The 27,534-nt window shown below is 38.4% G+C and overlaps 1 protein-coding gene across 1 annotated transcript in view; it reads right to left on the bottom strand.

Moving 5' to 3' along the window:
• The window catches only part of LOC129510209 (uncharacterized), a 156,998-nt gene extending 129,860 nt beyond the window's left edge, over positions 1 to 27,138 (bottom strand). Inside the window, exons 1-3 of the mRNA XM_055326186.1 lie at positions 27,037 to 27,138; positions 5,088 to 5,172; positions 4,949 to 5,007 (exon numbers count right to left, since the gene is read on the bottom strand). Of these exons, the coding sequence (XP_055182161.1) occupies positions 4,949 to 5,007; positions 5,088 to 5,172; positions 27,037 to 27,138 (246 nt within the window). The remainder of the gene's footprint in view (positions 1 to 4,948; positions 5,008 to 5,087; positions 5,173 to 27,036) is intronic.
• Positions 27,139 to 27,534: the final 396 nt, after the last annotated feature.

The raw sequence follows: 27,534 nt of genomic DNA, 5'->3' as shown, positions 1-27,534 counted from the left end.
TGGGTTAAGCATCTGAATCTTGATTTCGGTGCAGTTCATGATCTCAGGGTTGTGAGATCGAGCCCACATAGATGTCTGTGCTCTGCCTAAAATCTGCTTGAGATTCTTTCCCCCTCTGTTGCCCTCCCCTTCTGCTTCTCCCTCCACTTGTACAAGCTCTCTCTCTCTCTTTCTAATATAAATAAATAAAATCTTTTTAAAAAAGGGATAAATAAATTCAAGAATGAATGAATGACTTGGAAAAAATAAAAGTGGATTTATGTCCATTAGTTCTACATAAATTTAATGAAAACTTAACCATATGAAACATGCTTCAAGTGGGGAAGGTAAGACAAAGAATTTTCCAGGTTCTCTGCAGTCTGGAGGCTTATAGGTAGATAAATGAAACTCTGTGACAACAGCAAAAAGCAATGTTAATGATTATTAAGCTATTAATAACTTAATGAGGTGAGCACATGCAAAAACATAAGAATTTAAAAAAAAACATAAGAATTTAAGGGGAATGAAAAAAATACACTTAACACTAACTCAAATTTCGGGTTAACCAAAGCTGGGGTTCCGATAACTAAGGGATTGTGTGATAATCAGTATCCAAAAAGTAGTAATGAGCTAAGTAGTAGGCTGAATTTGCCAAGACAAAATGATGTTGTTTGAATAGCAAAACAGTACAAAACCAAGAAAAAATAATAACTTGGGACAATATTAGTAGCTGATATTTATTGAACAATATCCATGTGACAGACACCATTCAAATGTTTATGCACGTTAACTAAGTTGTTTCCAAATCATCCCAATGAGATGACTATCATTATTATCTCTACCATTGAGGACACCTAAGCATACATGGCAATAAAAGGTAAAGGTGGGATTAAAATCTAGGCAGTCCTTGATCATATTATATGTAAAACTTGGGCTGTTATAACAAAATCATACAAAAGTGTTTGGTTTATAAACAAAAATACTTGTATCTCACACTTCTGGGGGTTGGGAAGTTCAAGATTATGGCACCAGCAGATTTCCTGTCTGGTGAGATCTGTTTCCTCCCAGGAGACCTTATCTCACTCTGTCCCCAATGGCGGAAGGGGTGAGGAAGTTCCCTGGGGTCTGTTTTCCAGGGGCACTAATCCCATCCATGAGGGCTTTATCCTATGACCTAGCCATTCCCTCCAAGTTCAACTCCTATTACCATCTCCCAGGGGGTTAGGTTTCAACTTATGAATACTGAGAGGACACAGACACGCAGACCGGAGCAAAGAAAGCAAAGAAAACCTGTGTCATGGAAGAGAGAAGACTTCAATCATGTGTATTTACTTTAGAACGACAAAACAACTACTGTTTCAGTAAACTCTTGAGTCCCCAGATGAGATGCTTCAGTTCAATATAGTTGAGCGTTGCCTAGTGTTCTTACCTCCTAACAAAGCACAGAGAAGAGAAGCCAGATAGGTTTTTGCTGACAGAGAGAGAGGTGAATGGATACAGAACCTGGGAATACGGACATCCCCTGGGAATTCCTGAAGTGAAAAGAAGGCATCGGAAAGTTCTGGATGGAGGAGAAATACTTCTTGGAAGTTTCAGAAAGATGATGCCTGATGTGTTCACTCCATAACCCCTAATGTCTGGATCCAGATACACTAAATTCCACCACACCAATTAGGCTCCCTTTGTGTGTCCTGTCCTGGCAGGACCAGGGCCTTTCCTCTCCTCTCACGTTCCCACAAAAACACTAGAAGGCAGAGTTGTCTTCTTTCCCGTGCTCTGACTTCACTTCTTCCAGCAAAGCAATATTCAATGAACTAAATAGCTGTCAACTTGCTAATAAATAAGTATTAAACAAACCTCACACTAAAGGAGCTGTGCGGGGTGACAAGGTATTCAGAGCCAGTCAAGCGTCCCAGCAGCTCACACCTGAGGGCGCCACTTCATACACAGAGGCACCGATGGGTGTCCCCGAGTGAGTGCGGGGCTTTCCAATTCCCACATGCCATCAAGTGACGATGGATATTAATGGGAATGGCGCTTTATATCACTATGGGAGTTAAACAAGCTCGTCATTAGTGTTATGGGAGAGATTGCAGTGTCTGGGACCGAAGAAACTCTGTTCACAGCTGGGGTGTGTGTGTGTGTATGTGTGTGTGACTATAGCACTCCATGGGGCTCTTTAACTTTTGTTTAATCAGCCTGTGTGCACAAGTAGAATGTCTGAAAAAAATAGTGAAAAACAGTGTTTAGAGTAAGTAAAATTATTCATTTACACATACCCTGATCCCTGCAAAAATATCCTTCTGGTGTATCTGAAATATGGAAATCTAGCATGTCCATATAATATGGGGTGGTGAATATAGTACCATAGTTCTGTCACTCAAACCACCTCCAGATGGAAGGCAGTGTGGCTACTGACCACTGAACTTGATTCTGCTGCCCCAGGGGCAGAGAAGTAGGAAGTCACCATGGGCTTCATAATTTGTAACACCTAAGGCAAAATGAAAACATCTGGCCCTTTTTTCAAAAATTTAATTAAGAATTTCAAGACAGGGATCCCTGGGTGCGCAGCGGTTTGGCGCCTGCCTTTGGCCCAGGGCGCGATCCTGGAGTCCTGGGATCGAATCCCACGTCGGGCTCCGGTGCATGGAGCCTGCTTTTCCCTCTGCCTATGTCTCTGCCTCTCTCTCTCTCTGTGTGTGTGTGTGACTATTATAAATAAATAGAAAAAAAATTTAAAAAAAAAAGAATTTCAAGACAGCTACTGCAGAACAAACATGGTCCCCTTCCATGGGAGTGCAGACGTGCAACACCTATGAAACTGGCCCTGTAGAAAGGGTCCAAGGGCTGGAACTCCTACAAAATAACTGCATACAATTTTTTTTGTACAACTTCGCATATCTGCACACATTATTTTGTATCTCCATTGTGCCCTCAAGCCTTAAAAATTAGTCTTCCTTTTCAAAATGGCATCTTGTGTAAATCAATGGTGCCTTAGGATGAATGGTTTCACAAGTGGGTGTGGCCCCTTTGGAGCTCCATGAGGGCACCTCCTCCACTTCCCACTGCCCTCCGTCCATTTCCCCTCATTTTATAAATCCCCTGTCACCTGAGAAGAGCATTCTGGAAAGGCCTACATGCTTCTTTCTTTACTGAATCAATGTGTATTCCTGCTTCAGTTATCTTCCCTGTGAAACAGTGAAAATGAATCTTCTTTCTTCCCTTCTTTCTGCCCTCAGCCTCAGGGAATGGAAAATGCTTAGCAAAATCACTGGCCATGCCTAAAACCTCATGATTGCTCACTGTGATCTGGAGGGAAAACTGCTGCACAGGATCTGTCTTGTCAGTATGCTTGGATATCCAAAAGGTTTGTTGTAGATGCTGCTGTTATAAAAATTATACATATGTAATTTGGAGGAAAAAAATTAACCAAGATATCCAAGGAACTGGTTAGCAGTAGCAATGTAAAACAGGGGGAAAATGTGTTTCCGTCATAAGGTAGAGTTTGTCTTTTCTGGTTATTGTAAGCAAGGTTATTGTAAATGTTTCAAGGAAAACGAAACTTCGGGCAATTGTCTCTGTTAATCAAAAATCATAGAGAAAACCAGAAACCCTGGTAATAAGATATATGGGCACCGAGGTCTAATGTTTTAAATGTTTGAAATTATAAGCCCAGATCATTAACCACCTCTTGCCTCACAGAGCAAATCAAGCTTCAAATTGTAATCAAATCTTTATTTTCTCATGAATTCCTTTTTCTCCATAAATTCCATGTAGGAAGAGATGGCATGCAAGTATCCATGAGAAATTAAATAGGAACGGTATGTGTGATAAATAAAAGACAAATTTGTAATTATGTCCTGATTCACTTTTTCTCCTAACCCATCTATCCAGGGCCTTTACTTGCTATGATGATACAGCTGTTCGGCTTTTCATCAATTTATTTTAAAAGCTAGTTACTGCCCAGCTCAAGGATTTGGAGCTAGGTGGGTCTGCCTGGCAAGAACTGAATGATTAATCATATCATTTGGATATCTGTAATTAAGGAGCAAACAAAAAATCCATTTTCTAGAACTGTCTATTTAAAAATATGTTTGAGGCACCTGGGTGGCTCAGTCAGTTAAGAATCTGCCTTCCGTTTGGGTTATGATCCCAGGGTCCTGGGATAGAGGACCCGGGGGCTCCCAGCTCAGTGGGGAGTCTGCTTCTCCCTCTCCCTTTGCCACTCCCCCTGCTTGTGTTCACTCTTTCTCTCTGTTAAATAAATGAAATCTTTAAAAAAAATTTAAATGTTTGATTTCTGAAGGGGGGGGGTGGGTACAGTGCAGGGGTAAAGAAACCAGGGATAGAGCACTTTTTTCACCAAGGAGCAAGGAGCACAGATGCATCTATAGGGTTAAGGCAGTTAAATAGAAAGATATATGTTTTAACGGAGTTGTGCTTTAAAATTACTTCTAATTTATCCACTTACCAGACATGTATTGAGGTAAAATGATCAGCAGTAATGTGCAGCAGAAAGATATATACTTTTTTAATTGTAGCCAAGAGGAAAAAAGCAGCATGGAATTACTTAATCGTTGCTAATTATAATATCACTGAGGTAATTACAATAGATTTTGATTGTCTCATTTTCACACCAGAGGAGGGCACAATGCTGGCGTTTCTCTTAATACATATTTGTTTTTAGAGAAGAGCTGACAATTACACTAATTGTAGTCACAGCATGAAACTTTGTTTTTAAAGAAAAATTCGTCTACATGTCACATAGAATAAAGGCACCCTTTCTGTTTGGTTAGGTGCAAATTAAAGGCGCATTAATTGCTTTGTTTATTGTGGTAAAAGATCTCTGCGTAGTTGCAAGCATTACCAATTTTACAGGGGCAAAATCCAGTTCAAAGTCCCTAATATCTCAAGAAAGTGTCCTGCTGCATATATGGGTCACCTTTATGAAGGCTTTACTTCACTTTACCTGAAAACCACCACGATCCTCAGATTGGCAACCTACATTCAGGAGAGTGGGGAAAAATCCTGATAAGAAAATGCCAATGAGAGCTGAATTTCTAGGTGCATCTTACTCTACTGCTGTCAAAACCCCTTCCCGTGAGTACCAGCCATGTCAGTGTGGATGGTGTATGCGAGTGAGGGACTGACGATGGACAAAGTCTCATAACCACGATTGGCTGGAAGCCTGACCTGCAGCAGACAAGAGAGAGGAAAAGAAACCAAAGAGCCAGATTCATCAGAGATGGCTTTCGGTTGGTTGGTTTTTCTTGCCACCCAGCCGTTGCCCATTGTCATCCTCTCCTTGGTAATAAAGTAGTCGCATAATTGTGTTCTTCCCTTCTACCGTGTGCCTATGCATGTGCTCCTGCATTGACTTCTCCAATAAGCCGCAACTGGCCATTTCTATTTCTCAGCTTTTATAACCATCTTGCCAGAATTAAAGGAGGAGAGGAATTGCTAGCCAGCTGCAATATACAAAAAAGATAAGAACAGAACGTGGATTGAGTGTCTGGCTGGTCCCTAGGGTTTTTGAATGCAGTAGGTATTGTTGAGCTTGATGACATTTTATTGTGTCAAGAGTTATATTTAAGAAATCCACAACCAACGTCTTTTGAGGGACCTGCATAGAGAGGTAAAATACTCATATTCCCCCATATTTCACCAAACAGATCATCAGCACAGTGGTCCCATAAAGAACCACAGCATGTTCTCCTGAGAGGCTAAGTTGGTTAAGCCTGTAACTCTTGGTTTCACCTCATGAGATCGAGCTCCCTATGGGCTCCCCACTAGAGAGGAGTCTGCTTGAAGATTCTCTCCCTCTGCCCCTCCTCCCAGTAGTGCACACATGTGTGCACTCTTACTCTTTCTCAAATAATAAATAACTAAATCTTAAAAAAAAAAGAACCACAGCACATGAGCTATACAATTAGAGTAAAATTATACCTTAGAGAAAGAAAAATATACTAATTTATTACACAAACACTCTATAACCTTGTGAATTTTTGGGAGGTTTCTTGTTATTATTTAATTGAAATATATATATGATACATCCTATTGTTTTAACTATTACTGCTTTGTAGTATAGTTTGAGGTCAAAGCCTTTGGCTTTGAACTTTCTCATGATTGCTTAGGATCTTATGGTTTTAAACAAATTTGAAGGTTGCTTTTTCTATGTCTGTGAAAAATGCCATTGGAATTTTGATAGGAGTTGCATTAAATCTATAGATAGCTTTGGGCAGTATGGACATGCTAACAATATTAATTCCCCAGATCTATGGAACCAGAATATATTTCCATTTGTGTGTGTCTTCTTCATTTTGTCTATTTGTATTCAACAGAGCCCTGTAGTTTTCATTGTACCGATCTTTCACTTCCTTGGTTAAATTTGTTCCCAGGTATTTCATTGTTTTTGATACTCATGGATGGAATGGTTTTCTTTATTCTTTTTTCAGATGTTTCATAGTTAGAGTATGGAAATGTAACCAATTTTCATATGTTTATTTTATAACCTGTAAATTTACTGAATTCATTGATTAGTTCTCACAGTTTTTTGGTTGAGTCTTTGGGATTTTCTACATAAAATCGTGTCATCTGCAAATAATGACAATTTTTCTTCTTCCTTCCCAAATTGGATGCCTTTTATTTCTTTGTCTTATCTAATTGCTCTGGCTAGGGCTTCTGGTACTATATTGAATAAGAATGGTGAGAGTTACTCAGCCATTAGAAATGACAAAGACCCACCATTTGCTTCAACGTGGATAGAATTGGAGGGTATTACACTGAGTGAAGTAAGTCAGTTGGAGAAGGACAAACATATGGTTTCATTCATTTGGGGAATATAAAAAATAGTGAAAGGGATTAAAGGGGAAAGGAGAGAAAATGAGTGGAAAATATCAGAGAGGGTGACAGAACATGAGAGACTCCTAACTCTGGGTAATGAACAAGGGGTGGTAGAAAGGGAGGTGGGTGGGGGGGATGGGGTGACTGGGTGACAGGCACTGAGGGGGGGCACTTGGCAGGATGAGCACTGGGTGTTATACTATATGTTGGCAAATTGAACTCCGATAAAAAATATACAAAAAAATTTTTAAAAATTTTTAAAAAAAAGAGTGGTGAGAGTGGGCACCCTTGCCTTGTTCCTGATCATAGAGGAAAAGCTTTCAATTTTCCATCATTGAGTTAGCTGTGGGTTATCATATATGGCCTTATTATGTTAAGGTATGTTCCATTTGTATACAATCTGTTGAGGTATAAAACCCCATTTTGAGCTTTTTTACTTGTTTTACTTGTTAAGGAATCACTGCATGTGAATGTTCTAGAAAATTGCACATTGAATATGTCTACTAAGCCTAGCAAGGTAGACTTTACAGATATTGACAGACAGTCAACCTAAAAGTGCTCAGGCCAATGACCCTTCTGGACCCTTCTCAATGTGGCAATAGCCATTATATAGAATTCCCAAACCTATCCTAGGCTCTAGGTCACTTTTGCTTCTCTATGACACCCCAAACAGTCAAGCCTTCCAACTTCTCCACTGACTTCTTGCATCCAATTTCCTTACCTCTCTTCCTGCTATCACTAGTCCAACCTTAAACCTCACGATTTCTCTGTCAGCCATGTGACAAATTCTAATAGGCCTGCCTGTTTTCCATTATACCAAAACCAATCTACCAATCTGCTAACACACACACACATACACACACACACACACACACACACACATATATAGTCTGGTAATACATGTGTATAACATTTCTCTGCTCAAGAACCTGTAGGGACTCCCCAGTGCCTGAAAAATAAAATCCCCATGCCTCAGCATCGCCTACAAAGCCCTTTATTATTCTTCCCCCAAGCTAGATTCCCGATGAAACCATACCCTGGCATCTTTTGCTTTTTCCAGATATGCTGAGTGACTTGAGAAAATACAGTAGCGGTCAAGAGACATTGGCACTAGGAAGAGCTAAGTTTGAATCTTATCTTTCTTATATGTGTTTGCTTTCTAACCCTTGGTTTTATTTTATCAATACATGAGAAAAATAATGTCTACCAGGAATGATGTGAGACTAGAATCAGATATAAATATCTACTTATGCCCTGGGCATATGACAAATATCTGGTTTTCCATGCTGGCATGTGGCATATGTTTGGTAAATAAGAGTAGTTATCACTACCCACCCCCTGCCACCATCACCACTACCATCAGCATCATTCACAAACATTTCTCTTATGTTTCCATCTCCATATGTTTTCTGTCTCCTTCTAAAATATCATTTCCTTATCCTCCCAAAATACCTACCTTATTAAAACACTTCCACTTCCAGATAGGAAGTATCCCTCCTCTGCATCATTCTTCCCTGTACTTTTCTAGTGTTTTCCAAATACTACCTTTTATTGCATCCTACAGATCATCAGGCCCTAAGCCACACTCTACAGAATCCAAACCTAGTGAGCCTGGGTCCTGTACACATGTGAAAAGCCAGAGCTCTCACTGAACTTGGACAAGAAACTAGAGTGCCCTCTCTTCTTGCTTGGAGTCCCATATCCAGACACCACTGGGTTGACCCTCCCTGTAGAGATGTCATTTACCCTACTCTTTTCCAGTCCTGGACCACATTCTCAGTTTAGGTCCTGCAGATGTAAAGCAAGAAGGAGTGGCTAGAGTCAGCAAATGACAAGAAATCTTAGAAACATAAAGTATGCCCTTCCTCCCAAAATTCACTGGATAGGTTTTATAAAAATACACCAGACTAAATTCTGACTTAGAGAATTGAAAAATAATAAAGTTTCCATTACTATGAAAATTGAAGCTCTACCCATCTGCTCCCATCACTATGAAATAGGAGTTTCAGAGTAAAAGATAGGCAATGAAGAAACAATAGAACAAAATATTCAGAGGAGAGGAAACAATATCAATTCCTTGATCAGTGATCTACTTGAGGCCATGAGTAAAATACAAAATAAAAAAATAACAATTTCAGGCAGCATTTGATTAAAAGCAAAAGTTGCAAGTTTACTAATATGGTGGACCAGACCTTCTGAAATATGTTATAAATATCAAAAAACACAAAAAGAAACCACTGATACATTTGACTACTTCAAATTAAAACCAAAGCAAAGACTTCTTTTAGCAAAATAAAACAAAATAAAAATTTATGCACAAGCCACAAAATTGGAATATATGTAATAAATAACAATAGAGGAAAAAGAAGGGTTCAAGAGGAAGATGGGTAAAGGGGCAATTTATGAATGAAGAGATACAAATATGTTCAACCTCACTGACATTCAAGCAACAACACAATACTATTTTTTTTCAGTGATAGAGACAAAGACTTAGAGCGTTATTAAAATTCACTGTTTGCTTTGTATGTGTGGAAACATGTGCTTTCACTTGAAGTGTACATGACACAAATAGAACAATCTTCCTAGAGGGCAGTTTGACAACATGTATCCAATATCATATGCATAGATGCCCTGACCCTTCTAACCCACCTTAATATTTTAAATTAAGATATAGTCATACAAACTGGAAAAGATAACTGCACAAGACTTATTACAGAGTATTCATAAGAAAAAATGGATACTCCTTTATGGTGGCTCAGTTGGTTCAGTGTCTGCCTTTGGCTCAGGTCATGACCCCAGGGTCCTGGGATTGAGTCCTGCATCAGGCTTCATGTTCAGCAGAGTCTACTTCTCCCTCTCCATCTTACTCTGCTCTTCCCCCCTGTTCCTGCCTGCAATTTTCCTCTCTCTCTCAAAATAGATAAATAAAATATTTTTTAAAAGAGTGAATGGATACTCTTTTATAAAGCATTTAGTCAAACGTGGTACACACACCAAACGTAGATCCTACAACAAAAATATGCAGCCATATTTATTAACAGGGAGGGAATTCCATTAAATATTGTTGAGGTGGGCAGCCCGGGTGGCTCAGCGGTTTAGCGCCACCTTCAGCCCAGGGCGTGATCCTGGAGACCCGAGATTGAGTCCCACATCGAGCTCCCTGCATGGAGCCTGCTTCTCCCTCTGCCTGTGTCTCTGCCTCTCTCTCTCTCTCTCTGGTCACTCATGAATAAATAAAATTTTTAAAATAAATAAATAAATATTCTTGAGGGGAAAGGCAAATTACAAAACAAATGCATACCATGATCCTAGTCATATAAAGGACATATGCACACAGGTGTAGACACACTTAGAGAAATGTTTGGAAGGATGGTAACAAGAGTTACCAAAGTGGTAACAATAGTTACCTTTTTATCATTTGAATTTGTACAATGAAAAAAATTTTTTTGCCATCAGAATAAAGTTATTTTAAAGGGAATTAAAAAAACACATTCTTGGTATTCAGTTCCTAGAGAAGGCAGGTTTCCTGAGGTTGCTGGGGTTTGACCCTGGCCTTTGGGAACCATAACGTGATGCCCCTTCATTTTTATTGGCTAAAGCAAACATTCAAAAAGATTTTGGTCATAGAATGGTATCATCACCACCATTATCACTATATATTCAGGCCTCTGAATTGAACATCAATTTCAAAACAGTTGGAAAACCAAAGCAATGCTGTCTTGCCCAGAAAAAGGTCAGAATGAGCCGGAGTGCACTGTGCAAGGTCAGGCTAGAGGCAGTGCCAAAGAAGAAGTTTAGGTCCTTCCTCAAACCAAAGTTCCTCGTGGGAACCCATGGATTCTAGGAAAGCTGATAACAGCCATCTTGTCCAAGTTGAAGGGAAATGAGAGTAGAAAGGACACTCAAATAAATTGCCTTTGCCTCCCAGATTTGGTGGAAATAAATCTGAGTAACAAATGGACTGCCTAACCAACAGAACTTTCAAACTCCTTAGGGGTGTTAGAGTTAACAGTAGGAGGTTAAGGACCTCCATGGGTTTAACATAAGGATGGCAACATCCAGGGACATATTTGAAACCATATGTGGTGCTAAGAATCTATTCTGGTTCTTCATCTACAAAACCTGATACTGGCTGTACTTCAGTGTTCTAAATGAAAATCAGAGGTGAGTATACCCATTTAGAAAAGCTTCTATAGAGCTCTGATTCTATTATTTGGAGACATTGGGCTGAAAGCAATTGCATAACTGCCTTTAACAATAATGCATGAAAAATAATGCACGTTCTTATTTCACATATGGTGTTTAATGAAAAATCTGACTCTGAATCCTTAAATATACTAATTCACCATATTTAATAAATTTACTCTCTGTTTCCTGATCTCCTCAGATTCAGATATTTGAGCATATCAAAGTGATCACATTTATTATGATATTTCCATAGCAGTCCAGCTATTCCCCAGATGGGTACTGGTTACATACCTATGCCCAGTTTGTGAAAATCCAGTCATTTGTTCAATATGAGTATGAGATTTTCTGTATTTGTCTGTATTTTCATTTTTTAAAGGCAATCTGAGTTATTTGGGAATGTAAAAGAAATATTATTACCTGAAACCATAAATATAACTCTTGGTCTTCATAAAGATAACATAGTATAAATATCCCCATATTTTCAAAGCCAGGAAATGCTCAAAAGATGGATTGCATAAACTTCTAGAAAGAGGTTTAGGAAAACTCCTGCGTTTTCAACAAGCCAAAAGCCTCCCTAATATGCTTTAGAGACACTAAATCAAGGTCTGGGAAAACCGAAATGTGAGTAGCAAATAAAAGCAAAAAGATTGAATATACATATATAATAGAGTAAATAAGAGCCAACTTAATTTCATTTCTCAGAAAAAATTTCTTTGTTATTCTAAACTATTTTCAGTGGAAGGAAAATAATATTAATTTTCTATCTTAAAATAATTGAGTTAGATCAAACATATGAAAAAATAAAGCTGTTCAGTATCACGTTATCCTTAAATGTATTATTAATTAAAATTCTACTTCCTCAGGTTATTAGTTTATGAACACAAAGGTAGGGAAAAATATCGCATATTTTTCAAACCCTTAGGACATTTGAACTGAGAATTGGTTATATATTTACTTCTGTTTGGTCATTATCTTCTGATCTGGTTTAGTTTCTCAAATTTGTTACTTTCGTTTTCCAATCCATGATATTGATTTTTTTTCTTCCACATCTGGGCAATTTGGAAATTATATCTCCTTATGAAGATCTGTGAAATCTTTTATGGGAAAAAATAATCAGGTTCTGTCAACTGAATCACTCTTATCTGTTCCTGAAAGACACACAGAATAAATTATGGCTGGCCAAATATGACCTTTTAAAAACCACAGTGGCTCTTTAAGGTCCAAGCATTATGTCCACCTCCTGCCAAAAGGAATGATTGTATGAGGAAAGTGCGAGTCCTATTGTCAATGTTGTATGTAATATTTATGCAGGATAATCCCCTTAGCCTGTAAATAATTCAGGATTTAAAAGTACTCGGTGAACAAACAAATGCTAAAAATTCAAAATGTTGCCACCCTCCCTAAGTGGTGAATTATCCAATCTTGGTTGTATTCCCTGGCCAAGGGAAGACAAATCAATCAAAAATGAAAAAAATAGCCTATTTGTAGTAATATACATTCTGGGAAGAACTGGTTGCGTTCAAAAGAACTGTTTTTCTTGACACAGTGCAATGTGTACTGAAAGTAAAAGTATAATCTCAGAGAGATTATATTGGTTTAACTCCTATAATATTGATGGGATTTGAGTAGAGTCCTGAGGAGGTTTAAAAAAAAAAGGAAAGCAAAGTCCATTTGAAATGGGGAGATTGATACGAAGGCAGGGAAATGGAATGGAAGGTAAATGATAAATTAGCCTGATTGAAGCCAAGTCTTCTTGTACTGAGGGGTGCTAGGGTTAGTCTAGGAGAGGGTCTTTGTGATAAGTGGAGCTAAGGCACATTTTATACAATCTTGGGGTAATAGAGATTGCTATAAACTGAATGTGTGCATTCCCTCAAATTCATTTGTTGAAAGCTAATGCTGGACGCAGTGCTATTAAGAGGTGGGGCCTCATCAATGGGATTCGTGCCCTTATAAAAGAGATCTTAGAGAGCTCTCTTCTCTTTCCACCATTTAAGGACACAGGGAGAAGACCTGAGCCTTTCAGCCACCAGAACTCTGAGAAATATATATGTGCTGTTTAAGTCACCCAGTCTGGGGTGTTTTTGTTTTAGTAGCCCAAATTAAGACAGAGATATATTAAAGAGGACTGAGGACAAATTAGCAAGGATATTTTGTAAAAAGATTTTGACAGCATAACATTTTTTCAAAATTTTCGTCTTAATTAATTTGCATTTTGCCTCTCAGTTTGGGAGCATGTAATTGGCGGGAATCTCAGGAGGCCTCCTGTTCTGTTCTCCACTTCAAGCAAGACTGGGAAATTCCTGACAAAAGAGACATTCATTGTATTTAAATGATTCAGTGGAGGAGGTGCCCTAGCCTTGTGAGGTGATCAGCCGCATTTTATACAGCATCTGCACAGTAAGGAAATTCATAGGTCAGGTACCATCTTCGACTGCACCGAGATCGGGATGAGTGAGGGGCAATCTTTGCCAAAATATGGTACTGAAAGTGTACTCCCACATTGCAACTCCCAAAAAACAGGCAGCCAAAAGTGCATTAAGGCATGTCTCTATCTAAATGACTAATATAATGAAGAAGACTGTACTTTCCCCTACGATTTGCCAGCTGATATATTTTAGAGCACACAACAATCTAGAATATTTTTGCATTTCCATGTTTTGTATATGCTTTGTCATCTTCATAGAAACACTCCCCTTATATTTCTGCCAAAATCCAACTCAAACTTCAAGAGTCAGTTCACATGTTATTTCTCTTTTTCCAATAGAGCTTTCTAATACCTCCTGGAGTTCCTTAAACCAATGTCTGCCATAACATAGGCCACATTGTACCAGCCACCTGTAATGGTGTGTCTGTTCCATATGACTTTTCTTTGAACTCTGCTGCATTCAGTGTCTAATATGTAATAGATTTTAACAGAAGATTACTGTGTGGCTGAGTGAGGTTAACTAATCCCCACTTTACAGATGGGGAAAACTGAGACTTTGTTAGAACTGCAAACAAAAGCTTTAAGTCTCTGGTTCTTTCAATGGGTCCATACTACTTCCTCACAAATCCTAAGTGAGATTTATAAAACAAAAACAAACAAACAAAAAACCCTTTAAAAAGGTAAAGAAAAAATGTAATCTGCAAAAGACATGGATATGTGCATACAATTAGTTATTGGAATTAATGTGTACTGAACAGCACATCTGAGACGCCTGGGTGGCTCAGCGATTGAGCATCTGTCTTTGGCTCAGGGCATGATCCCGGAGTCCCAAGATTGAGTCCCACATTGGGATCCTTGCGTGGAGCCTGTTTCTCCCTCTGCCTATGGCTCTGCCTCTCTCTCTCTCTCTCTCTCTGTGTCTCTCATGAATAAATAAATAAAATCTCTTTTTTTTTAAAAAAAGAAAAGCACATCTATATTTCGATAAATCAGAATTCCCTAAATTGCCCTGCTGGAAATCAGCATAACTGAGTTATCAGCATGTTTGGGTAAAATTGAAAGATTTTTTTTTTTTTATCTTCCTTATCCTTCTCAAACTTTTTTTTCCTTCTCAAACTTTCTTACATATATCTGAAATGTTCAGGAAAATAGTAACATTTGTTAAGAAAAATATGCAACGTCTCACTAATTAATTTGGAGATTCATTTAGAACATTACTTGGAATATCCTAAATATCACGGAGTTGATTTTTTTTTTAAAGCTTGCCTTCAAAAGGGGTCAACAACCTGCACATGTTTTCTTTCCGAATATGTCAGGATGATTTTCTTCCTCCATGTCCTAGTTAGTGGCCTGACTACCATTTTTACTGTGGTTATTCACAAAGCTCTCTCTCTCCAACTGTGTCCTGTTCTCCTGGGTCTCTTCAGACCCCCAACACTTCCTTGTCCTAACTCAAGATAAACCTCTGTAGAACATTCCAAATCTACTCCAGGCAAGAATGACCACTCTTGCTGTGAGCTTCTAGCTCACCGTCTGAATCATTCTCTTAGTAACTAATCAGTCATTCTCTGTCTTTCCCACTGTGGCCTTACCTGGCTATTTCAATACCTCCAGTATGCATGCCCAACCCACTGAGCTAGATGGCGGTCCTCGGGGAACCTCAAAGCATAGGGTGACCATGTACTTGATCCAGTGTCCTAGAAAGAGAGCTTTTTGAGTATCAGGGAAATGTCAAACATAATTTAAATGATATATTTTAATATTTATTAGCTGGCAATGATTGGCTTCACCATATTGGTGGGTCTTTCATAGATTCCTATTCAGAAACTACTTGAAAAAAAAATCTGTTGAAATATGAAAACAACACTGAGCTGTGTATATTTTAAAAATGAACTAGGGGTGGTGGAAGGGGAGGAGGGTGGGGGGTGGGGGTGAATGGGTGACGGGCACTGAGGGGGACACTTGATGGGATGAGCACTGGGTGTTATTCTGTATGTTGGCAAATTGAACACCAATAAGAAATAAATTTATTATTTAAAAAAACATTAAAAATGTATTAAATTATCTGCACATTAAAAATAGCAAACAGTAATTATTCTTGTTACATGTGCAGATTTTTTATTCTGATTTTTAGCTGTCTCCAATATCATTTCAGTGGTGGATTTTTTTAAAATAAAATGTGTTTTATATATTGTTCTATTATTTTTAACTTTTTCATAAAATTGCCTCCAGTCTTCTACAAAGCTGAACTGTATGTTAATAATTTTAATTGTTGACACATTCTATCATTGCTCCTATACAGAACATGCCATTTTTAATTAAGAAGTATTTTCTTACAGGTGCAGATGTACCTGGTAAGTTAAGAGCAAATTCTGTTAAAGAAGGAAAATTTTCATTTCTAATTTGTTTTGTATGAAAATATGTAAATAGTTAGGCTAAAATATTTTTACAGACACTGTCATCTTGCTTCCCTTCTCAGTTTTAGAACAACTATTTTTCAAAGACATTTCTCATCAAATAAATTGTCTCCATTTATGATTCTTTTGAATGTTTTACCAAATTTAGATACTGTAAAATGATAGTCCTTTTCAATTCCATTCAATTTCAACACAGAATAGAAATGGATTCAATTGAATATAAGAACTGAATTGGAAATGCTTTCCCCAAATCAAGATATTCCAAAGTATAGTTACAGATTTCAAAATTAAACCATGTCTTTTTCAGCTCCCATTGCTTATTTTGTTCAGTTTAACCCTTGCTTTTGTGGGTAATCCTACACTATCACCATTGTTTTCCTTTCACTTTGTTATTAATAAAGATTGGGGTGCTCTATTTATTGAATTTTTGATTAACTGTTTCATCCGATATTGAACAAAATGCAAACAAAGCTTCTCTAAAAATATTATCTTTGTTCATCACTTATATTACAACTAACTTTTTCTGAATTTCAAACATGTTAAAACCCAGGACATGGAGGCAGCGAAGAGAAAAATCACATACTATCATAGAAAGTGCTTTTTTAAAAAAAAATTCAACACCAGTTTTGTCCCATATTCAGAAATTGTAGTTCACTTACTTTGTGTTACATGTAAAAATATTTGCTAATTCTAAGAATAGCTGCTTTTTTGGGACATTATGAAAGTGTTGTTTTGATTAATTTTAAGCCTTATATGTATCATACATAATTCAATAAGTACATTCCCTCACATATTTAATTAGTATAGCATTGCTTTTACTATATCACATTGCCCCAAATTTGTATTTATTTTGTCAGCCCAAAACAACAAGAAGTTTGTCTCCTTTGTTGAATTTCCTGGCTGAATAAACCATAACATTCATAGTAGTATCAAATGTTTCATCTCTGATAAAATATATTTCAAAAGCTTCATTTTGACTCTAAAAATTGGTTTAAAAAATAAACTATTATTGGAATTAACTAGCTTCTACTTAAAACATCTTACAACACTGATACAAAACTGGTATACTTTCATTAATTGCTAGTTTCCTCCTTTACTAATGGGGCTGACACATTAACAACTCTCTCTCTTGACTTTTTGTATGTGTACAAGAGTCTTGGTTACATACCCTGTAATTGAAAATGAGAAAATTAAGTGGAGAGTAGTTACTTGGTTCAAATGAAAGTCACATGCCACAGAATGATCCATAAACTTAACTTCTGTAGATGCATTTATTAAATCATCATCTTTGGACATCATCTTTGGGCCATCTTTGGGCATCTTTGGGCATCTTCTTAATATCACTACCAACTGTTTAGGTTGGATGTTGATGCTTTGGAGCAGATTTGTGTCTTCTGGTTTTCATGCAGTCCCCATGGCCCCCATGAGGGATGATAAACATTGACACTCTGTCAAATCAATTATTCATCAGTGTATCACCAGGTTTTGTATAACCAGGTTTCCAACAGAAATTCAGAAACATGAACCTGATTTTTTCTTCAATATCCACTTCCTGTTTTTAAATTCATTGGTTCTTGCAAGGGTCTATTGTCCAAAGAAAGGATAATATCCATAATACAATAAAGAAATAGTTGTAAATGTCTACCATACTCTAAATGATAAAGCCACAATTGTGAGAATTCAAACTACTATGCTTTATCGCAGTATTTCTTAGTTCCTCTTTTCACATATACTTCCTACATAACTAACGTATAATTTTTCAAATTTCCCATAGAGCCTTATCAACTAGAATTTTTGAGGAATCATGTATTGTCAAAAGGTGATGGGGTCAGTAGCGTTGAATGTTTCTCCTCCAGAACTTACGGTTGCAAGGCCTTAGCTGTCTCCAGCTGCCCATGCCCAGTGCATTTTATTTTATCAGGGAGCTTCCTGTATCTTGTCCCTGAAAAGAAGGTGTTATCTGTTAGTGTCAGAAGGAAAGTTTTCAATTATCTTTCAGATTTGACTACCTATGAGAGCAAGAACTTCATTCAATGCAAGTGTAACTCACACAGCCTGGGTCAAGACCATAGTGCCGTGATGAAAAATAATACTATAAAAATGAAATCCCTATCAGGGATGGGCAAGTGCTAAGCCAATTGGATGCTGGGACAAAAGGTGCAAACTAGTTTTTGGAGGTAAACCAGTTATCCTAGGTAAATGACAATGTACAATTGTCCTCCTCATACCCTTCTCAGACTTTTACACATCACTGGTGGTCAAAACTTGTCCTCACTTCTGTGTAGACATTGAGTTCTTCACCTTTCAGGTCAAGTGTTGCCTTGGGAATGGTATTTCTACCACAAGAGCTATTTTCTCATAACTTTGCCATGCCAAACCCTAGCTATCAGTAGGCCAGTTTTTTAAAGACAAAATTTAAGTTGTTCATGGGCACACAGTTGGTATGTGGAAGAGTGCTTAGGTTCTACTTCTTCTCATTTTTCATTACTGATTCAAACATATTAATGAATCAGCCAACGATAAGATAGACTACGTTGAAAAAAATGCAGCTTTTACAAAGCAAAGCAAAACAAAATAATTGTGACTTTTTCTGGATTTATCTTTTTAACGTAATTTCTATTCCCACAACTGCAGACAGTGGATGTGAGCATGAATCATCTGCCTTTTTATGACTCTCCATAGAGCATGAAGTATGGGTTGGGCTGGGGGCTGATGATGGGAGGTGTTTCTGTGCCCCTTAAATGGTGAGCCGGGGCTGTGGTCTCCACACCTGGACTATGGCATAGAGAAGAAGAAAGAGGAAGTGAGAACATGCCAGAGCCACACAAGAATAGCTTTTATCTTAAACTTAGGTCTAATCAATTGGGATATCTTGCCTTTGGGAAAAAAGGCAACATCAGGGTGCCTGGGTGCCTTAGTTAGTTAAGCATTTGCCTTTGGCTCAGGTCATGATACCAGGGTCCTGGGATCCAGTCCCACGTTGTGGTCCCTGCTCAGCAGAGAATCTGCTTCTCCCTCTGCCTTTCCCTTCTCTCACTCTCTCTCTCATACTCTCTCTCTCTCTCTTAAATAAATAGATAAGTAAACAAATAAACAAATCTATCTTAAAACAAAAGGAAAAAAGGAAACATCATGCTTGTTTTAGTTTGTTTGTTTCTGTCTTTTATTCAGGAGATTAGGTGGCATGTAACAAGCAAAAGGAAGAAAACATTTGAGGGAGGTCCCAGGTGATTCTAATATGGAGATAAATTTGGGGATCACTGCTTCAGAAGACAGCAACAAGAACAAAACACTCAATTTGTTCAGTCTTTGACTCTACAGATCCCATCCTTATGGCAATAAATTTCACTGGGCAATTGTACCCTTGTTCACTCTGCTCATATGAACACAGCTATAAGTGATGCTATTATTTCTCGCCCATCCTCCCTCTCCCTCATTTCTATGGCCAACACTCTTGGCTGAAGATATTTTCTTGAGCCCAAAACCTCCTCTAATCAGAGGTTACAGGGTTTTGGTCACATGTACACACTGTAAATGAGAGAGCCAGGTCCTGGGAAGGTGTGGCTGAAAAAAAATAAACAATTTATACAAATGAAAAATCAATGAGACAATTAAATAGTGTTGGAATTATTTTTCCAGACATAAACTTCAGAAATTTCTATGGCAGAAGATTTGGAAGATCAGAAAAGAAGAAAATTATAATTATCCAGAGATAATTATTGTTAAATTGTTTTTTCTATAGCTTTTATTTACATGGATACATGGATTCATTATAACTTGCTCTTTGTTTTTTTTATATTCATTTTTTAAAGTATCTGTTATGATTATCAAGTGATAATTTGATAAATTATCTTGAAACTCCCTGACTATAGATTACTCTGTCATTCCAGCTTTGGAAGTGAGAAAGGAGGGGACTCTGGCTCTCCAAAAGCCCCAGTCACTGGCCATCAGGAACTTCCATTTTTTCTTTCCTGGTTCTCCCTTCTCATCTTACCAGGAGAATCAATCTGCCAGAGACAAGATTTGACTGGGAATAACATTGTGGGAAGAGCCCTGAGCTAGTCAGCTTCTTGAAGGCAGGTGCTACAGCCACCTTCCTTCCTCTGCTTTTTCACTTTGACTGCCCCAGTGCTCTGTGCCATGGGGATTGTCCATCACCGGGAAATGACTCACAATCAGGTCTTTAAATATTCATAATACCCCCCAGTATTCCAATGACTATCCAAAGAATAAGGTGCCCTTGGCTACATTATCTTGTAATCAAATCAATAAAAAGATGAAAATAAAGACTAGAGCAGCCCCTGCATGTTCCTTCTAATTGCTTATCAAGAAGAGCAAGAAAAGAGTATAAAGGCAGTTTAGTCCTAAAGCAGTAGTAATAAATCACCTCTGACTAATGTTCATTTTGTTTTAGTTACTTTATCCTTTTCTCTTTCTAGTCATCTGAGTGTTTGTTTGCTTTCAGTCTTTTTTATTGAATTTATTTGGAATTATTTTTTGTTGTTTCCTAAAGAGCTAGATTTTGTACTAATACATTTTACTTCTTCCTATGTATCATCCATTGTTTTCTCCTTCAATATTTACTATATTCAGCTGCAGATAACCTTAGGGCAAATTTTAATAATTATTTAAATAAAAGGAGTAGTTGGATTTATATCCATACAGCACCCAAAGTGATTGTAAATTTATCATTTAACACTATCTTTTGCCACATGTGTTAAGTGTGACTATGTCATTATAGCATTATTGGCTTATGAAAAGCCTGGTGTTGAGGGTTTCACTCTTGTGTTCTTCAATCAATTCAAAAATCATGGTTTTTAGGGAGTTTAGCTGATTTCTATTTAATATATTTTCCAGAGTTACTTTCCCATGGTGAAAGGATATACCTTGCCTATTTTTTGGTTTTCATTATTTTTTGCAAACAGCATTTTGATTCATTTTGAAAAATAATTTAGAAAAGAAAGTCATAATTATAATTTAATTTTACACTCTTCCTACCCAGTCAATGTATGAGATTCTAATATGATTGCCAATGAGATTTTATGACCAATACCTTGCATTGATGTGCTCCAACCCATGCTTCTTTCCATAAGTGCTTATCATCCCAAAATTTGTGTTTATTTTTTCTTGACTTATTTGGAATGCATTTATCACTTGTGAATTGTTCTTGAAAAATACCTTGATTCATTGCCTTTCATTAATTTTGAGATTTACTATAAAGGTATCCTACTCTATGAAGTCTTCTGTGTGTTCCTATCTTTGTTCGATATTTTATTTACAGAATTATATTACTAAAATACATTCATGTTGCTACTTGTAGTTATAGTTTATTCAGGCTACTGAAAATATATCATCATTTTTACTATACCACAAATTATTTATCCAGTCTCCTGTTGGTGGGTATTTGGGTTGTGTCCAGGATTTTGCTCTTGTGAGCCATGCTGCTATAAAGATTCATGCACATATCTCCATGAGGCACTTATGTTAGATCTCAGGATATGTGAGTGTTTAACCTTACAAGATAATTCTATATTGTTTTCAAGGTAGTTGTACTAATTAATACTCCCACTAGCAGTATGTAAGTGTTTTATTTCGACTTTTATTTCAATTTGATTTTTGCCCAATGTAGTGATATAAAATGATATCTCTTTGTGGTCTTGATTAACATTTACATGACTACTGGTAAAGCTAAGATGAACATTTCACATATTTAATAGTAATGTGTTTTCTCTGCTCTAAAATTCCTAGTCAGATCTTTTGTCTATTTATTAATTAGGTATATTTATCTTTTCCTTTTATTTGTAGGAGTTATTTACATATTCTAAATTCTAATCTTTGCCCACTATATGGATTGGAAATCTTTCTGGTTTCTGACTTATCCTTTTGATTTTTTTTAATGGTTCTTTAATGCAGAGAAGTTTTTAATTTTCAGGATCAAATGTCTGAGGACTCATCAATGACACCTCATAATGGAGAGCTCCCTATTTCTCTAAAGGATTTCTGTTCCATCAGTGTACCCCTTAAATTTGACCCTGTTTGAAGCAGTGCTCCCTTAGCACCTGTCCGAACACCCATATGGCAGTCCTTCTCATAAATTAATATAACTCAGTGTTACCTCAATTTGACTATGAACTCCTCAAGAATGGAAGCTTGCAATTTCTTCATCTGTAATATTGTAATAAAAATAATTCTTCTCTCAAGTTCACCCAGGATCAAATGAATAATTAGTTGTGAACATATTGTGTTAGTTTGCTTTATAAAGATGTATTAAAGATGATTTTACCACATTTAGAATATAATTGTCTAACAATGCCAGATTGGTCCAACCAGGAAAAGGTACACATAGATTATGGAATCTATCCTTTGGCCATTATCATGGTTCAAACCACCCAAGAGTCTTCATAACACGACCCCAGGCATAACTTATATTTGGTTTCTACCTAAATAAACCAAGTCTTTCTTTTTTAATCCACATGCTGTGATATGCCCTTTCCATGAAAATTGGAAGACAGCAAGAAATATGATGGAAAAAGAGAGTCCTGGGGTGCCAATAAAACTGGGTGTTAGTTTTCCAGGCATGCATTTCTATATACATTCTCCCCTAGGCCAGTGATAGCTTTATCCTGAAAGAGTCATACTACTCTTCCTTCTCCCTGTAATCTAAGGTCTGACAAGTGGGAATGGGCAGGTTTATGAACCCAGAACAGAGCCACACTAACAGGCCCTCTGGTCATTGAAATCACAACCTTTACCCCATTGCCCCAGACTGTAATCAACCAAGTGCAGGAACTATTTCCTCTGGCCTAAGGAACAGAGATATCAAGGATAGGGGTATTCTTGATAGACTGAGCAAGCTCTCCAAGCAGTGTTGGCTTTTTCAGAAAGCCCATGCGTGAGTAGACACCATGGCTTGACACTCCCAACTGGAAATGTATACTCAGAAAGCCTTTCGAGGTCTCTCCCTGTTTTCTCTCTCCTGCATTCATTATTTTGTTTCCTTTAGGTTTGATTAAATGCCCTGCTCTGTTACCAGAACAAAATTAATGATTCAAGTGTACAAGCAACCAAATTAATCTCTCTTGACCTTTCTAATATGAAGTGTAATCTTTTGTGGCTGTGAAAAAGAGAACTTCATATAAACTGAGGTTAAGCATGATTAAAGAATTTCTGTGTAAAGTGAAACTATCCTGCACATTATTTTCCTGGTTAAAGGTTTTATGATTTAGGAAATACTACTACAGACATTTTTTTTTATTTCCATTTTTAAAGGTGATTTTGGAGCCATTAGGGTTTGGAAGAGGGAGAATCAAAGCGTGCACACAAGCAAGTACACACCTGAAAAATGGAAATTGAGATTTTACTTTTAGTTCCTTTTCATGTATAAATTTTCACCACAAGAGAAATACTATGAACCAGAGCAGCTACAGGTTTTACATACTTGGTTAATTAGCAATTCTTACCAAACTGAGTATATCATTTCTCTTTAGAATCCTACATGGCCTCGATTAGACATATTTACGGGAAAAGTCAATGGGTAAGGCATTAGAGGCCAACCTCAGAGTCAGAATTGAGCAACCGTAGACCTTAGAGAAGTGCTTTATTAGCCAAGAATTGGTTGGTTATTGATCCTGGTCTGTGTCTCTGGTCACAATAGCACTTACCCTAATTTTTCTAGTGTAAATATAAGTAAATTTGAATGGGTGTTGCTGAAAACAATCTGTAAATCTACATTTTGTGGTTGGGGTTGTAATTGTAGTTACTGGAAGGTTCAATATCTGGGGCATGTCGAGGAGACAAGGCTGTGGCCTGGCACCCTGCTCTCTGCAAATACCTCCTGAAGCACTTTCTCAAGGGCTATTAAAGCAACTCTGCCTCTCTCTGATCAGAAATGCAGAAACCACATGGTACTCAGCCACAAGGAAACTGGGGGCAGGGCATGAACATGGTCATAAGCAATGTTGTGCATGTAACTTAGACTTCTCTCTCTCTCTTTTTTTTTTTTCCTCCCTGAGGTCAACCAAGCAATTAAAGAAGAATGATAAGAACAGTTTTCCTCTTTTCCTGAAGGTAAACAATGATAGATTCACATTTGTTGCAACGTTATCATTCCCACTGCCTTTGACACTTCCTTTCCCTTCCTGTGTCTGTCTCTGCCCCATCTCATATTTTATATGAGACTTTCCAACAGAAATTGTATAATCACCATTGAAGTCCTTCTCATCGGACTGGGAAACAGCACCCCTTAACAGAAGATGCTACCGGGTTAATGAGGGTTAATGGGCATTGTATTTCACTTGGATATTGCCAAGAAATTTTGAGTTTGAAGGGAATAAGGTGGGAAATTACTTCACTGATGATGACACCAGTACCAATTAAGTATTGAAAGATATCTCACTGTTGGAACTCCATGTTTAAAATACGAAGTTTGCAAGTTCAACTATTTCACTGGGTTACTGAGGTATCAAAACATTCCTTTCTTCCTAAGAATTCCATACCTTAAACTTACATAAAGAGGTTATAAGAGAATCATTTCTACAAAAGGAAAACAAATAAGCTTGTGAAAAAAGAAAGTGAATTTGGAATGTGTGACTAACACCTGCACACACACCCACATCCTCACTACGATATGACAGAAATCTTCAGAAGAGGCATAGAGTGGTGGAGAAGGGTCTTGTGGATCCTCTAGAGCATCCAGGGAGCAACTTTCTGGTTGGAGAGTCCACTTGGACTTGGATTAAGTAAGTTATTTGTGCTTACTGGGGGCAAGCTATTGAACAGTAAGCCATATTTTCTTCTCATAGGCCCTTCTGTTTGGGGGCTGTTATCTCTAGCTTCAATTCCTCTCCATTGTTTAGCCCCAGGCACAGTGACTTCATTATACAGTGCAAAACCTCTTTTTTCTGTTCATGCCACAGTGCCCTCCCACATGCTATTCCCTACACCTAGCACACCACTCCCTCCTCCTTCTCTACCTGGCAATTCTGTATACTCTGGAGACTCTGAACAAATGTTACTTCCTCTGAAAAGCACTTTATGAACACCACACCCTGTTCTATCTTCATTTAGGAACATGTGCTGAAATGCAGCCACACAAGAGCATCTCAGTTCTTATAAACTGGGAGATCTCTGGGAGTTGGGAGTGTGTTATATCATTGTCTTTAAAGAGCAACTATCATAGTGTTTGGCATATAATCACTATAATTAATAAGTAATGATAGACAAATGAATGAGTGCAATGAAATGTCTTGCTAGGCAAATCCACCAGCCTACAGTGGAATTTGAAATTTGGAATTTGAATTTTGAAATTTGGCACAGAAGAGCCAGGTAAATGATCTAAATCAGTAGAGTGACTCAGGAGTAGCATTTATCTTGATAAAGTGAGATAATATATATGGGATAACACATACCCAGTGTTGTAGAGCCTTCCACTTTTCTTTTCTTTTTTTTATTTTTTAAAGATTTTATTTATTTATCCATGAGAGACGCAGAGAGAGAGAGAGGCAGAGACACAGGCTGAGGGAGAAGCAGGCTCCATGCAGGGAGCCTGATGTGGAACTTGATCCCAGCACTCCAGGATCATGCCTTGGGTCAAAGGCAGGCCTTAAGCTGCTGAGCTACTCAGGGATCCCCACTTTTCAAGATAAAGCAGAAATTTGTATTTTTATTTGCAATCAACCAGTTTTGTGAAATATTGGAAATTTATCCTATTTTATGTATAATGGCCCACATTTTCCCAGGTGGAAAAAAAAAAAACACTTTCACAAGAAAATCCTAATATGAACTTTGCCTGGCTGTGTTTCTCTATCAGAGTAAGATGTTAGATCCATCAGAAAATAATGACGTGGGCAAGACATGGAGACTTCAGGACTTGAGAACTAAATGTTCTTACAGAGTTGGTTAATTGCTCATGAATGGAGTCAACTACTTGATCCGGGAATTCATTTTTCTTAAATCCATGGCAATTAGGAAAGTATAATGCCCAATGTTCAGAACAGCCTCCATTGGTAGTCAACATCTGGGAATCATTATCAGTGATATCACAGTGAAGCAAAAAGAGGTAGCAAGGTAGGGATCCAGGACATAGTCATCATTAGAAATATGTGTTAGCAAGAGAGATTTATTTGAAGATCATGAGATTGTCTGTTTCTATAGAATCTACCAGAAGTTGCTAGAATTAATAAGTGCATTAGACAAAGGCATGGCATGCAAAATCAATACAGAAAAATCAATTATATGTCTACACACTAGCAACCAAAGTTTGAACGCCAACATTTGCAATAAAAAATAGGGGATTGTCCTTGTCCGGTTGGCTTTTCCATTCTGGAACAAAGTCCTTGAGAACGGCATGTGGGTCAGCTGGCTGCACGTGGGTGTAGTGGACCCAGGGAGTAATCCCGTCGACCTTGAGAGCGGTGGGAATGGTCAGGATCACGTTGTAAGGATGTAAGGTCCCTTGCAGCGAGGTTGAAGTGTCTGGTGTTGGTATCTCCGCACGTACACCCAGTCACCTGGCCAATATCGATGGGGGTCCGGGGGTGGCCCAGTCTCGTAGAGGGCCCTCAGCTTAGGCCACACCTGCTCATGGGTTCCTTGTAACATTTGGAGGGAGAAAAGAAGTCGGTGATCATTAAATTCAGCGAGCAACTCAGGTTTTATATTGGGGATAGCAGGTGGAGGAAGACCAACATGATCTCGTAGGGAGTCAGTCCCATCTTAGATGCGGAGTTTCTTACCCTATATAGGGCAAAGGGGAGGAGTCACCCAGTCCCCGCCAGTCTCCAGGGCTAATTTAGTTAAGGTTCTGTTCATCCTCTCTACCTGTCCTGAGCTCTGGGGCCTATGTGCACAATGTAATTTCCAATCTGCCCCAAGTACTAGTGCCACTCCCTGTGTTACCTTAGAGACAACCCTGGGCCGTTGTCTCACCCAATCCTAACAGGAAAACCATACCTCAGTGCGATGTCTTCCAGCAGTTTCTTGGTCACCGTCTGTGCCGTTTCACGTTTGGTGGGAAATGCCTCTGCCCATCTTGAAAAAGTATCTACAAACACTAGTAAATACTTGTGCCCATATTTTCCAGGTTTTACCTCAGTGAAGTCCACTTCCCAGTGGGTAACGCCAGGTGCCCGGGTTAGATCCATGGCCGGTGGCATTAGTTAACTGGCATGTGTGGCAGCTCACCACAATCTGCTCCATTTTTGCTCCAGAGTCTTTAATGGTGATCTTTGCATGTCCTATGAGGTCTTCCATCTTCCTCGTTCCCATGTGAGTGCTCCGATGCATTTTGGATAGGCCTCGCCGTCCTAGTTCCTCTGGCAGGATGATGCTGGAGTCTGCGGCCCTCCACCAGCCACGCAAGCGCTGGGTCATAGGCAAGCGTTTGATCCAGTGTAAGTCAGCATCAGTGTGGTTGGGGGTGTCTGGCAGGGTCTGTGCCCCCGGATCCGGTCTCCATTTCCATGGTTACAGCTGCCCCCGTGTATCGATTCCTTCTCAGACGAAACTGCTGCCGTCCGTGTACCGGGTGGCGTCCGCATTCTGCAGTGGCTGGTCCTGGAGATCAGCTCTGATTCCGAGCGCCTGTGCCAAAATTTCTTGACAGTCATGCAGGGGGGGGGTCCCAGTCTGGCCTAGGGAGACGAGAGGCATGGGGTATTGGCAGACCCTGACTGCGCCGTT

This window comes from Nyctereutes procyonoides, unplaced genomic scaffold (genome assembly GCF_905146905.1).
Source record: "Nyctereutes procyonoides isolate TBG_1078 unplaced genomic scaffold, NYPRO_anot_genome, whole genome shotgun sequence".
NCBI lineage: Eukaryota > Metazoa > Chordata > Mammalia > Carnivora > Canidae > Nyctereutes > Nyctereutes procyonoides.
Note: the sequence above shows the minus strand (reverse complement) of the source record. Positions and strands in the feature narration are given on the sequence as shown.